The sequence below is a fragment of the Athalia rosae genome, chromosome 2 (assembly GCF_917208135.1).
Source record: "Athalia rosae chromosome 2, iyAthRosa1.1, whole genome shotgun sequence".
Lineage (NCBI taxonomy): Eukaryota > Metazoa > Arthropoda > Insecta > Hymenoptera > Athaliidae > Athalia > Athalia rosae.
The window spans coordinates 16,515,769-16,531,410 of record NC_064027.1 but is presented as its reverse complement, the minus strand read 5'-3'; the positions used below and the strand labels follow the sequence as shown (position 1 = coordinate 16,531,410).

At 41.3% G+C, this 15,642-nt stretch overlaps 2 protein-coding genes across 3 annotated transcripts in view; one reads left to right on the top strand and one right to left on the bottom strand.

Moving 5' to 3' along the window:
- Positions 1 to 15,642, top strand: part of LOC105691993 (repressed by EFG1 protein 1-like) — a 38,392-nt gene that overhangs the window by 10,492 nt on the left and 12,258 nt on the right. The window lies entirely within an intron of this gene.
- Positions 1,806 to 3,608, bottom strand: LOC125499893. Its single transcript, XM_048650001.1, has 3 exons — positions 2,639 to 3,608; positions 2,211 to 2,561; positions 1,806 to 2,097 (listed from the first exon to the last, which is right to left on the bottom strand). Exons 1-3 carry the CDS (start codon positions 2,903 to 2,905, stop codon positions 1,885 to 1,887), a joined length of 831 nt encoding a protein of 276 aa, XP_048505958.1. The 5' UTR covers positions 2,906 to 3,608; the 3' UTR covers positions 1,806 to 1,884.

Below are 15,642 nucleotides of genomic sequence, written 5' to 3'. Positions count from 1 at the left end.
TGAAAAATAATTGTCCGCAGGTGTAGCGAAGTGAAACGAATGATCAATTATACCGTAAAGTACGTTTTTCAGTTTAATATAATAACGCGGAGACCCGGTTTCCCCGTTCTTGAGAAATATCATATTTCACATCGTTCGATGATGCGCTACCTGATTACATTTTCCATTTCTTTTTGTTTTCCCCCCACAGTCGATCGCAAGTGCGGGAAAAAAGCCGAAAACTTCGTCCGATGTACAATATTCGCGCGAACCGATATGCGCTACGTTTAAAACACGTCCAGTTTCCGCACCGCGTGAGTGCGGAAACGAGAAGGACTGAATACCGTTTTTCCACGCTCGCGTGTAAGAAGAGGAGTAGATAGGTATTTTCCGCGAGTTTCTTACCCGGAGTTAAAATCATCCTATAAGTTGCAGTTGCAGCAGCTCTGGAGACATAATTTACGAGCTTTTAAGATAAGGTGGGAAGTTACCGCCGGGCACCTAGCGCGGTTATTTTTGCATTGCAGTGACAATTTCTTCTGGCATTTTTATTCTCGCCAGGATATACTGTAACGGTATATTATGGTGTAAGGTACTACCATAGATATTGTCATCGATATATCTATGGCACTATACGTTGTTACATCCTACGTGAAATGTGGAAGAATTTTCGCACCAGATATGTCTATATAGGCGATTGAAAATTTATTTTGCGGAATATTTTCGAAAAATTAGTGCGAAAGGGTATTGAAAATATTAATCCGTTGGCGTATAACGATGAAATATCAATCGGTTGAAGATTCGGGAAAATTTGCTCCAATGAATAAATTAAGGCTCGTCCTCGCTAAATTTTTCACGCCAGCTGGAGTGCTATGTATGTATGTATATAGGAAAGAACGTACATCTATCTCTCGAGATGCCACGTCGATAAAGCTCGGAGAAAAATGACGTATAAGTTTGATCGACGGTTATAAACGACTTTCACATAAAGTAATAAAAGATCATTTCTCATTGTAGACGTACCTGTACCTATGAGCTCTAATTAGGTTTCATCTTTCCATTAAAGTTAGTGCGAATATCCACCCTGTATACTATTTCGATTCCTATCTCGAACTATCTTCGCAAATAACCTGCAGCTCGTTAATCGGATTATGAGATAAGAATGTACATTCCACTTGAAATTATATTTATAACAAATGGTTATCGCCGTAGTTCTAACGACTGGGAATAACGTCGCTGATCCTAGGGTAAAAATTATTCAAATCTTTCGCTGTACTCAAATGGGAAAAAATTGAATAAAACTAGAGAAAAAAAAAGCCAGGAAAACGTACGATCGTCGTCTAAAAACTGTTTTTCCACGATAATTATATCCGATTGAAATGTTAGGAATGGTGGTTATGGGAGTGATATAATTAATGAGTCGAGAACGGTGCAGTGTTGGTGTACGAAATTTCATTAATCGCAACGCTTATCTATACCTTCTAATCTCCTCCGTTTAATTCTAACGTTTACGCTAGAATTCGTAATTAAAGTGGAGATTGAGATTACAATATACGTTATAGTCGTGGAGCACATTCGCGTCGTTAGTTTATCAATACATAACCGTAGCTGTGTATAGGTGTATTTTAAGTAGGAGGGCTATAACGAGGATCACATTCACGTTTACGAGGTGCACATTAATGGCAAACACGATTATTGGCCGCTCCAGCTAAATTGTATTCCGCACCCCCGATTGGCGATAAAATTTCGCAATAAACCTAAATAAAGAATCCGAATGTTATCCATAGGGTGTTAGCTGTCGGGAATGACGAAAAATTTACTTTTTAAATAATATAATTTCGCTTCAATTGTCACAAAGGTAATGATAATAATATTAATTATTACAGTAACAATAAATGATCGACGTTAAACGAGTACGAAAATTACAAGAATCACGCAAACTATTATGCTGGCAACTAGGACGATTATCTGCGTTTTGTTGCCGAGAAAAAATGCCGGCGATAAAAAATTAACACGTTCTCTTCCGGACACTATCGGGGTCTCTCTCGTTTCGGATGCTCCTGCGGTTGAGGTTGTCGGGCGAACCGCGACGATGGGATCATCTTTATCGACCGTCTCCTGAAATTGACGAGCAACATTTTCCGCTCGATGTATTTTCAAACGCATACGGTTTCATCTATTTTCAAGACGATATATATATATATATTTATAATAAAAACTGATTTTATCACCGATATCTCTATATTGGGCGTGGATTTTTGAAGCTGAGGCGGCGCCGTGAGACTGAACGGTTTTAGCCTGACGTCTTCGATGATTTCCGTGTCGTCATTTGTGATTGGCGTGATTTTAAGCGGTGAAATTTCACTCTCGGCGGGAAAGACTTTTTCCCGTTCTTCTTCTTGGGCCGGAAGCTTGAGGTCGACGTTCACGAAACAAGAAGAATCGTTCTCCGGTTCGCCGTAGGCCGCGAGCTCGGGACTGGGAGAAACGCACTCGGGTGTAAAAGGGGGAGCTTCGGGACGTAGTTTCGTGTCCGAGTAAGGAAACGGCGCCGCTACCTCCGGATCGGTTATTATCACCATCTACGTTCCAAAGATTTTCAACAAGTGGTCGATTGATAAATTCAGAAAAATCAACGAACGTCCAACGAATTTCTCACCTTCTTCCCGGACTTCTGATCTTCGAGGGCAGTTTTTTCGAAATCGTGCAACAACTCGATTCTTTTGGTCGGTTCGCCTGGTTCGCCGGAATGCCTTTCTAGTCCATCTTCCGCCTGGGGTAAAAGGTCGTCCGCAACGTCCTTGCGGGTGACTCTAACGTCTTTGAACTCCTTTTCGAGTTTCTTTCGCAGATTTTTTCCCAAGTCGACGTCCTCCCTCACCGATTTCCCCATACGTTGTCGCACTACATCAGCACCGTCACCCATTCCCAATCACCAAATGTCACTGTCTCACATTAACATGAAAATACTTATCAAGACCGATTCAACGAGCGCCGGGATAGCCCTTCCAACTATCATAAAAACTCTATCCGTATCCTAAATAGGCTGAATTAAATGTTACCTCGAATTGAAAGCCCGAACAGAAAAAAAAAAAAACAGAAATTCACAGAAATTACATATTTGTTGCGGATGCGCTCCGAATGTATGGCAAATATTTTCTTTTCTCATTCGTCGTTAAATCCTTACCGAGAGTTTCGAAATTTTCGCAAGATCTTACCGACAGCATCAAAAAGTCCATTTGTTTAAAAAATCTTCCGCAATTATTCTGTTTGCGAAAATTGGATTCGCTATAAACTGTCAAAACTATGCAACAGCAGAAATGACGGATCCAGAAACAAAAGTTTTTCCACTCGTTCGTTTTTTTTGTAGAATTTTTTTCGTTCTTTTTTTTTTTTTTTTTTATACACAGATGGGGATTCAGGTTATGAATTCGTGATGCAAATTCTTTCGCGCCCGATGTTGACGAAGTAAATTTGTGTAACTTTTTTCCGTCTCTCTCTTCTCCTCTCGCAGGGAATACGGTTAGGGGAGACGATTACACGTACGGTAGGGTAGTAAATTTGACGTGTAGCGCGCATAAATTTGTTAACTAATTTGACGAACATTGCAATATTAATCGGGCGCATGAATAATTACCCCTCAGATTAGTAGATCGCATGAATAACTTACTGTGTATATGATGTATAATATAACAAACCACCGAGTTTCGATTTACAAGCCTGCGCAGCGCACGTTAGGTGAGTCCGAGAGTGGTTGAAATTTGAAGAAAATTTACAGAATAGCGAAGCTGACTTTGACGTGAAATAACATAATAGTTTGTTGTTGTTTTTTTTTTTCTCTCACAATCGCGTATCAATCAATCGCATACCGTCAAGATATACATCGGATCGAAAATCATATAATATAACGAAACAAAGAAAAATGAAAATTAATAAATACGAAGGTTGCTGTCAAAGCCAACTCGGATTTCCGACTCCGATATCCTATGCGACCGTGCAGAAAAGCGAATCGAATTCCTCACGCTCTGGAATAAAGAAGGAAAAAAGGTGTGAAAATGTTTTTTTCTAAAAAATGAATAAATAACGCGAAGTAAAAAACGAAATGTTTCCAAGCGTGTTGGCTTTTGAAGCTCTCGAGTAATTTCGCTCACGACCCTAATCTGCACTCGGCTTCCAGTTTTCGAGAAGTGCGGCTGTCGATCTTTAATTAACGCATAATTAAGACCCAAGCGTTGCAGCCAGGTGATTATTCCATCTCGTGGAATTATGGAGTTCGGTTGAAATATCATATACATGCATTGCGTATATTCGTTGTAATCCGTTGTATTCGCGTAGTTAAATATAACGAAATAAAGCTGCACGATTGACACCGCAATCATTTATCGTCTGATCAGTGCGTATTTTTTGAACGGTACATTTTCGCGCTTTCATCAACCGCCTGCCTGCTGCAGAGCGAATTTAAGGATACTCTATTACGGGCCGATCCGTTAAGCCCTCGTAAAGTTTTGTAGCCCGAAAAAAATTTGATTTCACGGTCGGCTGGGGTTACGAGTATTTTTTCATTCCAGATGAAACACGAGGCGTCCGTCGGGGAGTTCGGAAACCTTGTTATCCAATTAAATAACCATGAGTTGGTTTTCCACTTTTCTTTCATTCGGAAAATAATATGAATATCTAGCCGTTGCAGCTGTGCGAAAAATCTAAATTTCAGAATAATAACGATGGGACATTATACGAAATCCTGCACGTAGGCGTCTTCGTAGACTCGTAACGAGAGTTTTTCCATTTGTTTTCTTATTTGATTTCTGTCATTTTCTCACTTTCACGCTCTTATCTCATCTTTCCACCGACGAGCACCACCCACGCGGTAATTTTATTACACGTACAGCAATGTAACGTATCATGCGGAGCAGGTATACACCTTGTATACCGGGGAGGATAAATGCGATTGGCAAAAAAACAATCAGATCGGCCAGCGCAAATAAAATATCATATTACCGTAGAAATTTATCACGCGTTGTCTGGACGCGCGAGATTTGAATCTTTATTCTTTCGATGCATTATTCTCACCCATCTGTACGCGATAATGTGTTAGAAAAAAAAAAGGTCGTTTTGCGGTTTTCCGAACAATCTATGCATATCCGTACAGGTATAATGCATAGAATATACATAAGTTAAAAGTAAATACTAGGTACGTGTCAAACTATTATAATCGGCTGACATTGTTTAATAACCGTAGAAATTTATTGCAGGTATAATTACACGGTGTATATACGTACCTCGTCGCGGGTTTATGTCGCGCGCTGAAACGTAGTTGCCGGAAAGCGTCACGCGGTCTTGCGAAATTGAAAGAGAAAAACTTAAAATACAAAAATATTAACCGCGTGAAATAAAATCTGAATAAAATTTTCGTTCGGAATGTTTTACAGCTTGAACAGTAACGTATACGACGATAACAGACATCTGTATGTCATATACATACATAGGTATACCCATAACCAAATGGACTCTATAACGTGGCCTGATTAGATATAACTGTATACATATGTATACGAACATAGAATGTGAACGTAATTTGCCCCAGTAGTTCGTGCGGTCAATCAAGGCAGTGGTTCCTGGCGGGAGAAATTACGTGTGTACAGGTACGTCAGGTTGGTCCTAATTTCGGATATTTTCGAATTTCGTTGCTCGCCAGAAACGCAAAAGTTTGAAAATCACTGAAAAACAACCCGCCCGAAACTGCACGTCGCTTTATCTCGATCCCAACCGGCCCCATCCGATGTACACGTGTACCGATTTTCATCCCGATATCTCATCTTCCAAGCTCATCTAATTTCGTTCGCGATTTGAAAATTCGACAAGGTTTTTTTTTTTGTACGAGCGTATCGTACTATCGCTGATCGCTATCCTCGTTGGAATCTACGTTATTTTCCGACTCGCAGCCACGAAAAATCGCAAGTACCTATCCAAGAGTCTACAGGAGCGGAAGGGATTACGCTAACAAATAGTTGCAAATTCTTGGAACTTTGGGATCAGAGGGGATGCGTGTTGTTTCGGGTTAGTTCTGATGCCATTATAATGTGTCGTGTCCCAGGAAGTCCCGCCGATGAATATTAATGACGGTAAACTACGTTCGTAAACGTACGTTAGAGCGTATAGTGTACGTGTAACGTTGCGTGCCGTGCTTATAGAGGCGTATACATGTATGTATACCTACTCTAAGCTCCGGCAAATCACGACAATTTAGGGAATGTGATAGGTTTCTCAACTCCCTCGCACGCACCGCACCCGCCCTACATGTATTCGCGTTCGCGCCCTCGAGCTTTGTTCGTATTTCGATCATTTTTTTTTTTTTTTCGCTTTTCTTTCGCAATCTTCCGAGTAATTTTTACGACCTCCGTTTTTACCGGAATAATTAAATGTACGCTCGACGCGGTTCATCGTCGATCATCAATTATTTAAATTTGTTATCGCGCAACGAAGAGAGAAATAACAGATATAGGAATGCGCGTTGTTTCACGTATCTGGAAATCTGGTTGACAATCATTCATATTCGAATTATCGAACGAATTGCGTTTGTTTTTTTATTCTTCATTTTTCGCATCGCTAAAATTGTTCATCGGGGTCGCGCAGTGTGTTGTGTACGTTATGGCTGTTGCCTCCAATGAATGTACAGATTATAGTGTTTTATGGCTTCTGCGCAGCGTTTTTAGATAAATCACGCTCATATATATACTAGGTCAGCAGACAGCCACGGAGAGTCAAAGCTTTACCGCAAAATTTATGGAACTTGGAGCGAAAAGTTTCTTATGCTCTGTGCAGGCTGGATGCGATCCAGTGAACATTTTGGAATGCAAGGCAACGGTATGTATATGACATAACCCGTTTCGTCATTGAAACTCGCTCACGCTTCAAAATTGTTCATTCTTGGATTCGCTCCAGCTAGGACGCCGCGACCGAACCTCCGCAGTGTTAACCGCGCATCCCGCGGGGTCGATTTTTATTTTTCACCGGCCATCGCATACTCTGAAATCGTTTTTTCGACTCCACTCCGAGATGATTCCAGGCGTGGCCTTGGATTCTGCGAATTTCCTGAATCTTGAGACCCCGTAGATTTGAAAAAAAAAAAAAAAAAACATCACAAACCTCGTAAGACCGTCAAATAATTTCAAATTGTTCAACCGTTATCCGCTAAGAATTTTTATGAGCTTCAAAAAAATGTTGGCAAATTCATCTCGGGGCTTCAACATACGCATGATATACTTACTCGGATTCCGCCCAACGTTTTAGTCCATTTCTTTCCCCAATTTCTGCCATATGTCGCCGGCCATTTTATGCAACATCTCGTACAAAGGGTCCGAATTATACGGGTGCTCCGCTATTCTTTCTTTCGTGCTTTTCTCTTATTTGTCTCTTTTTCATTTCTATTTTGTGTTTGCTTGCGGTCCACTTGGTCGGCAGGTTCTTTCATCGTCGTTATATTGTATATTATAGTTTTGCCTCGAATAACTCGGACTTTTCCTTCATATTATTTTTACTACCATTTTATCTTCTATCCAGATGTCGGCGGCTTGAACTAAAACTCAGACATGTTACCTTTTCGAAATTTCTGCATCCGCAAGTATATATTACTGCCTCGTAAATATTTTACACCCATTTACTTCTTTTTTTAATTATCGTAAAAAAAAAATATAAAAAATGCTCCATTTTTTCCACAGTAGGTACTCCGAAAGATTTTTTAAAAAGAGGAAGGGCACGACAAAATTGTATACCCGTTGCGGAATAATCATTGATAATTTCAACAATAATTTTCTTGATCATTTTTCACATTTTTTCGGACACCCTATCCATCTCCTTTTCTTTTATTCCAATTCCTTATATTCGACACCTCGTGAAGTTTTTTCGGGATTAAATTATCTGTGAAAGCGCAACCAAGAGGAAAACGCGCAATGTTTAAAATCCCTGCACATGACTTCGTTATTTGCTCACCGTTTCCCTTTTCTGTCGCGGTCTCCTCTACATCGTCCTGACCGACGCTAGATTTCAAGCGTATTTCGGCCTTTATGGGGTGGTTAAAAAAAATTCCGAAATCTTAGATTTGTTTTCTTCGGAAATGAGACTGCCACGTGTCCTCGTAATTAATTAAAATATGGCTATCTAACGATAAAACTTTGGCAGTCTTTTTTTCCGTTTGGATCGGCGATGCGCTGATTGGGAGAAACATCGACAGGGGTATACAATTCCGAAACGTATTCGGCTTTGTAATTTCGTTGTCCGCCGAACGAGGTGCGGCAAACCGTTATAATGAGGAAATATTTGACTAAAATATTTGAAATATCTTCGAGATGGAATAATATTTCTGCGCTTAAACGGAGCGACTCTAGGTATATGCAGCAATAACCCGAGGCAAGTGGGAGTGCTCATTAGAGTTGGTATCTGAAACCGCCCGTTGGTGCAACGCTCGCCTCGTGCCACCTTTGACATCCAACTCGTCTCGCGGAAATGTACGGGTCGCCTCTGCTCCTCTGATGTCATTTTCAAATTCCCTCGAATCGCTGCCGATAGAGCACCCGTTCTCGCCCCATTCACAATTTTCCAATTCGGAAATCGACCTGCAGTGGCAAAATGCCGAATATGTACACTGATCGAGAATCGATCGAAAGTCAACTAACAATTTACGAGGAAAGTAACTATTCCGGAACGACTTCAAATCTATCATTTTTAGAATTTTAATTTTTTTTTTTCTTTGAGCTCTTCAAAACCCAAAATATTGATCAGCCGAAACTCTCACAGTTTCTTCTCGCGTGTAATATTCTAATAGCACGCACGTTGCGATCCTTATACTTCTGCACAGGGTCCGTTAGAAAAAATTATCGCTAATGAGATCACGAAAAACTTTTCAAACTTCCGATATCCATACGGTATACCACTCTTTCGTATAATTTATTCCCGGGGGACTGCAGAAGCAACGTCGAAAATGAACTTTGCGAGTGGTTTGAACGTGACGTTGACCGCAGAAAATGACCGAAAAAAAATAAATAAATAATCAACGAACGGACAAGAAATTTTCATCGCTCAATCAGGAGAAAAGACGCATCATCCGTAACGCCGAAAAACTGAGCAACTCGATTATTTCCTCCGTATTTCCGACGGCGAATCCGAAAGCGTGTAAAATAAGCGTTTAGAAAAAAAAAAAAACAACAAAGAAGTTGTATCGTAACCGCATGCCTGTAACAACGCAGAGTGAGTTACACACGCAAAGGTCACCATCGCAATTCGTCTTGACACCGCGGCGTGCGCGTTATGTGCAGTAGATAACTGGCGCCGATCCAACCGAACGATAAGGAAAAGACGACGCTACATCGACGACGCCGAGCACCTCAACGGGGAAACAGGAGACACGTATAGCTATGCGATAATAATATTCGAGGATACCCCATCGTACTTATATCTACATATCTTATCCGTGTCCTGTACGTTTTACATCCGGGGAGAACGATAGTTTATCTCGCGTCATTAGAGAGCCCCGCTCGCGATGCGCTATCAACCCTGAGCGCGGGTTATATACAGTCAGTTACACAAGAACGTACGGGCTATAACTTCAGAATTAGGGCTCTGGGTAGCGGGGGGGGGGGGGGGGGGGGCAGTATGTTTGAAATCAGGAGACACAACTCTATCATGCATCGATGTCAATTCCTAAGCCGTCACGCTCGACCCATCAGAGTGCAGTAGCTGCTGCACGAGTTGCGGCGTAACGCCTATATCTGCATATACATATACGCTTTGTTAATAAAAAAAAAAGCTCCATATCGGTAAATAATTGCTCCGCGCGCTATCATCGAGTCGTCATGTGGGTCGATGCTGTTCATGTGACAAACATTCGTAAGTATATGAGGTCCTGCAGAAGCATGCGCTTGCTATGCAAGCGTACGAACCGTCATGTACGAGCATTCTGTTCATTCACCAAGATAAATTTTGTGTACCTAACCGCGAAGTTCCTATACATTCCGTTCCATTACGTAATCACTCGACTTCGCCGGGTGTGGTGGGAATGACAGGCCCGAGTTGCGATAGAAGCATTCCCAGCCGGCAGTGTTTATCGATATTTGGCGGCGCTACGTTGCCGCGTAAACGTCAACGCGTTCTCTTGATCATTATACAGAGCGGACAACGTGAAATTGCGCACTTAGCAGCCTCAGATTTTAGCTGTAGCTGTCAAATTGTCGATCACCAATACAGCTGAGATCGTGGTGTTCAAATGTGACTGAGGTATGTTGTGTCAGGTGAATAATGCGACACAAAACCAGACACAGATAAGTAGGGTGGCATAGCATCAAATAAAATCGATCAATTGAATGAGAGATTAATTGAATGTCGGCAGAAATACACTCATCGAAAAGTTCAGGTTAGGTCGTTGTATTTGACAGCTAAATCTGAAATCGGAGTGTTGTTGGACATTCTGCGAAACAAATGCCGACGATCGCGCATGTGCAAATGGTGTGCGCCATTTCACGTTGTCCTCTCTGTATGAACATTTTACATGCGTATCGGACGAGTTACCATGCGTAACTCCAGAAGTAAAGTTTTGGACGACAACTCCATCGAGATGGCATCATCCAGTGATGCTATTGCTGATTACAGTCAAGTCGAGACTGAGCGGCGGCGATCAGTCAGTCCGACGTTTCTACGTGCGCTCGGCTTGATGAAGGTTACAATAAAAGAAACAACAGTTACGAGTGTTCCACTTTCTAAATCGCGTGGTACCAAAACCGATAAGAACGTCGGTGGCTCTCATGCTTCTACGAGCAAAGAACTGATACGTCCGCATAAGAAACGTTCCCAGTCGAAATCTGTTGCAGCACGCAGTACTACAGAGAAAACTTTTGTGGTGAAAAAAGAACATGTTTCAAAATCTAAGGACCGAGCGAAGAAGAGGAGCCATGCGACACCATTCGACAAACCTCAAAGCAAACCAGTAGTCGTTGTTAAGAAGACTCGGAAGCCTGCAGCTCCGGCTACTGTTAAGCCGACCACCAAAAAGCGACAGCACAAAACATCACCGCCAGCAACAAAAGTTTCATCTTCAGCGCCAAAATCTACCGGCAAGCCTGCTGAGAACCTCTCAGAGTCTACCAGTGCTGCTGATGAAAGCATTTGGAGTGATATATTAGATAGTGATTTCAAGTCGCCTAAGTTTACCATGTTATTGAAGAATAAATTCCCTGAAGAACAAGTCGAGGCTATACAAAAATCATTTCAGCATCTGTGTCGAATGTTTTATCGCAGGCCGACAAAATGTAATCCTTCCATGAAAATACATGAGTGTATAGAATGTCATTATTCAATATCTCATGAGTGCCCGTCCATGGATTCTACGCAATACTGGACCTCTGGCGGTAACGATCCATATATGGATTTGATCAGGCCTGAGGTAATAACCATGTGCCTCTGTAATTTCACCATCTTTCATTCTCACAACGTACAACAGAAGTCCAAGCGTGGAGCTAATTCGCCTGAGCGGAGTCCTTTACCGAGGCTCTCGCCTTTGGTAGAAAATAGTCGTTCCGTGGAATTGAACTGTCCCAAGTGCTACATGAATGTAACCATAACAAACCGGAATAAGGAACCTTGCTCCGACCTGATGAACTTTGTCGGTGTAGAAGGTCCTATTCGTAAAAAGTTCTTTAAGTATATCCATGATAATCTGGACTTTGGACCAAGAAATTATCCAGCTATGTCAGAGTTCTATTCTTGTCGCAATGACTGCTGCATTTTATTTCATCGTTGTGCTAAAGAAGTTATTGTTCGCAGCTCCATGCCAATACAACCCCAACGTCTAATACCTCCAATACCTCATTGCCAACAAAGTGAACAAATGTAATTAGTTCAGCCATCAACTGGTTGCACATCGTAACTTCCACGATCAAATGTAAATATTTTATACAATCCGTGACTAAGATTGAATGTTTATTTTACTCCCGTGAACATGCACAGGAACCCCACATCTCATATTTCACAACTATGATAAACGATAGTTTTGCCTTTGGTAGTGGCATCATTGAAGCTCGTTGGAGAATTTTAATGACCATGGAATACCACATCCCGTCTCGACCATTCTCGAACCTTCGATGTTGATAAGCATTGATCTCATGAATTTTATGGCGTCGTTTTCCTCGAATGTTTCCGTTCAAATAGATTGTGTTTCTATTTGCCTATGTTAGTTTTAAGGATGATGAATATTATTTTGTGCAATTTGTAACCTTTAGTTGTATCTTTAGGTATGATGTAAATATTGACTGCCGAATGGAGAAAGACTGTACTGTGTTCATAACATCTTTGACCCACTATTGTTTTGTAAGAATGTTATTTTTATTATTATTATTATTATTATTATTAGGTTATTATTAAGTTAGGATATTTTGTGAGTTCATGGTACTCAAGCCACAACAGTGTCTACCCCAAAACTATTCAACTTTGTTCGTGTTTAATGTAGTTATAGAAGTTAGGTTCTGCCCACATTATTTGTTTGGGTTCATTCTCATTATTTGTTAGACCATTTGAATGATTCCGCGAAAAAACGCCTAGATTCATGCCTAGACCTTATCCAGAAGCGTGCCAGGAGGCTGACGACCATCATTTGTGGTGAAAAAATTCAACTGCATTCTGAGCCAAATGCATCTCAATGCATTAGGTTGACATTGCAATGTCGAAATTCCTATTCTCACCTGATGCTGCATCTAGGAATTATGCACCGTACGTTATTCTGTTCCAAAATGTAACTCGAAAGTCGAAGGAGGTTCGCTCATCGCGTCGTTCCGCAGCCGGCTGCTACGGAATCGAGTGACCCGTGTCATAGAAATTCAGCTGTCATGTCGCCCGTGGGTCTTTTTTTAAAACGTTTTTTTTTACCTTCGGATTCGAGTTCTATTTTTTTTATTTCGCATTCATTCCTCGCTTTTTTTCTAGAGTAGGCGGCGGCGTTACTTTTCGCGGGGTGGTTGGCCAAACCCCCGCACAACACGTGTAAGCTTCTCGCCTCATGCGATAACACGTCGTTCTAAAACTAGTCAAGTTTTGGGGACCTACTAAAACTTGTACTTTGTATACTCGGGCGCGTTAATACACCCGAAGCTAACGATCACCGCGACATATAATTCGCAGGAAATAACGACCATCGCAAACCCACAGAGTCCAGGCGTCATCCGCGTCGGAATTAATTTCTAATTTACGTCGTGACGCAACGAACGCAACTCGATCCACCGACCGTGATCTTCTTTCCTTCGATGGATTATGGAATATCGCAGGAAAAATATATCGAACGCCGTTACGTAGAGAAAATTTTCGTTTCACATACCGTCGCGTTGAGAAGTGAGAGAAAATCAACAGAAATTTACTCGCGAATGAACGCAGACATGACATTTTCAATTCTCATTTCTCGATAGTCGAAGCACGAAACCGCATTACTTTCCATAATGTCACTGGTTCACCCTTTCATATTGAGGCTTCCGAGCAATGTACGTACTCCTGTATAGGTATAGGTGTACATATAATATGATCAATGGCGGCAAGGGCGGCAAAAGAAGATTCCCGGAGAGCGCAGGAGGGAGGCACGAGACCCTGAACTTTACATCCGCATTCACTCGATAGATGTAAGAAAAGTCCTTTTGCTCGTTTTGCGTATCTGTGGTAAGAAGAGCTCCCTTTGCCAAATTTCAACCCTATCTCCTCAAAGGGCCACGCTTCTGTCCAAGAGCAAAGATGTGTGACTCCTTATTTCAAGGGTAAACTGTTACCGAAATTCCGAGTAGAATCAAAAATGGATGATATCAATGGCATTGACGTGAGGAAAAATAAACTTTATTAGGGTCGGTTCGTCGGTGATAAAAACAAAAGCGGTCGTAATTATTTGTTAAGATGGGCGGACGAAAGGAGGATTGAAGAAACAAAAGCTGATTGATGTTCCATCGTGTACGTTTGTTATTGGCGATTCTTTCATTTTTGGCGATGTTCGTCCTCGTTATACAATCTAGTATGCCTTTTTACGCTAATGTAAATTTTCTCTTTTCTTCGTCGACGGCGGTCGAAGGTCACGATATTTCTTCTCGTATTTGTCCTCTCGTTTTTTTCAACGAGCCCCCTTCTTTCTCCTGCACCAGCCATTATACCGTACAACGAAAAGCTGGCTTTTAACGAGAAGATTCTTCGCTCGATGGACTCACTCTTCTGACCGCCCTCGACGGACTCGTTTGCTCGACGATCACTGTCCTTCCCCACTGCAATGGAAGATACTTTCATGAATACCTTATACGATCCACGCTCTCAAGAGTTTGCTCCATTTCGTTCGTCCGTTTTTTTTTTTTTTCCCTCGTTTTCGTTGTTCGAATGTCTCCGTTCTTAATTTATTTTTCTTTTTTTGTTGAACGACCGCTGCGACACCCGGTCCGTTTTACCCTGACGGACGTTTATATATGTAAAAGGTAATAATTTATCGCAACGGCTACCGAAGTTGCACGACTCTGCCGACGTTTGTTTTCGACGGTCAATCGATATGGCCGGGCTAGCGTGCGATGCAATTTTTTTCTGAAAATTTTTCGATCGGTGTCGCGTGATTCTGATCGAAAATTTTATTCAACGGTCGATGAATTGTTGCAGATTAAGTCCACGATTACGTGTGTTCAAAATTTTATGCGCGGTACGGACGAAGTGAAACGTGCAGCTGCAGCAGGCTGTATGAAAATTAAATGAGGCAAAGTCAGCGTATAAAATTGACGCGTCGTTATATTTGCGGTTTGTACAGCTATATGCAGCTCGACGTGAAAAGGTTACTCTCATCCGCGGGCTCGGAGTGCTCCAACGACGCGGAAAATCAGCGATTTAAAATTAAAGAGCTGAAATGGCTTTCCTTATCTCGCACGCGGCTTCAAAGTAATTTGGCTAATAAATGAAAATTCAGATTTTTCGTCCTTGAAAATTCAATGAACGCGAGCGAGTCTCCGTAATCGTTGATCTCGGAAATTCATTTCGTTCGGAAGCTCGGGAAAAGGGCTTAATCAGGGATTAGGGGAAATTTAATATTTTACAAAAAGAACAAAATTAGCATAATATAAATTAAGTTTTATTAAATTTTGCGCGGTTATCATTGAATGATGTAAACCGAAAAAAATTACATTCCGAGATAAGAATCCAAACGCTAAACTTGCGGCGAATCACCCGTTCCGATGATCCTTCGAATTTTTTTAGAAAAAAATAACAAGGAACCAGTTTTGTATCTCTGGTTTTAAAATTACACGCGAATCCGTTGTTGCAAAATACAGTCTTCGATCGTACGACGAGAACTACGATCGTTTGCAGTTCTTGACAAAAAAAGATGAAATAAAATAAAAAAAAAAAAAAAAACGGTTATCGGGTTACACGAAGTGATATATATATATCTATAATACCTTTGACCGATTCGTATGTCAATATTATTGTTAGCGCAAATCGTTAAACTAATAACTGTTTTTTATTTTTTTGCATCCAATTTCCACACATCTTGATCATCGCAGCGGGTAGATTGAGGGTGAATTATTTGTTCGTTTCGGATTAATATACCGTACCTATGTTCCATTCGCAATGGCAGTACACACGAAGCATCGACTCGACGTGCTTATCGGAATACCATCG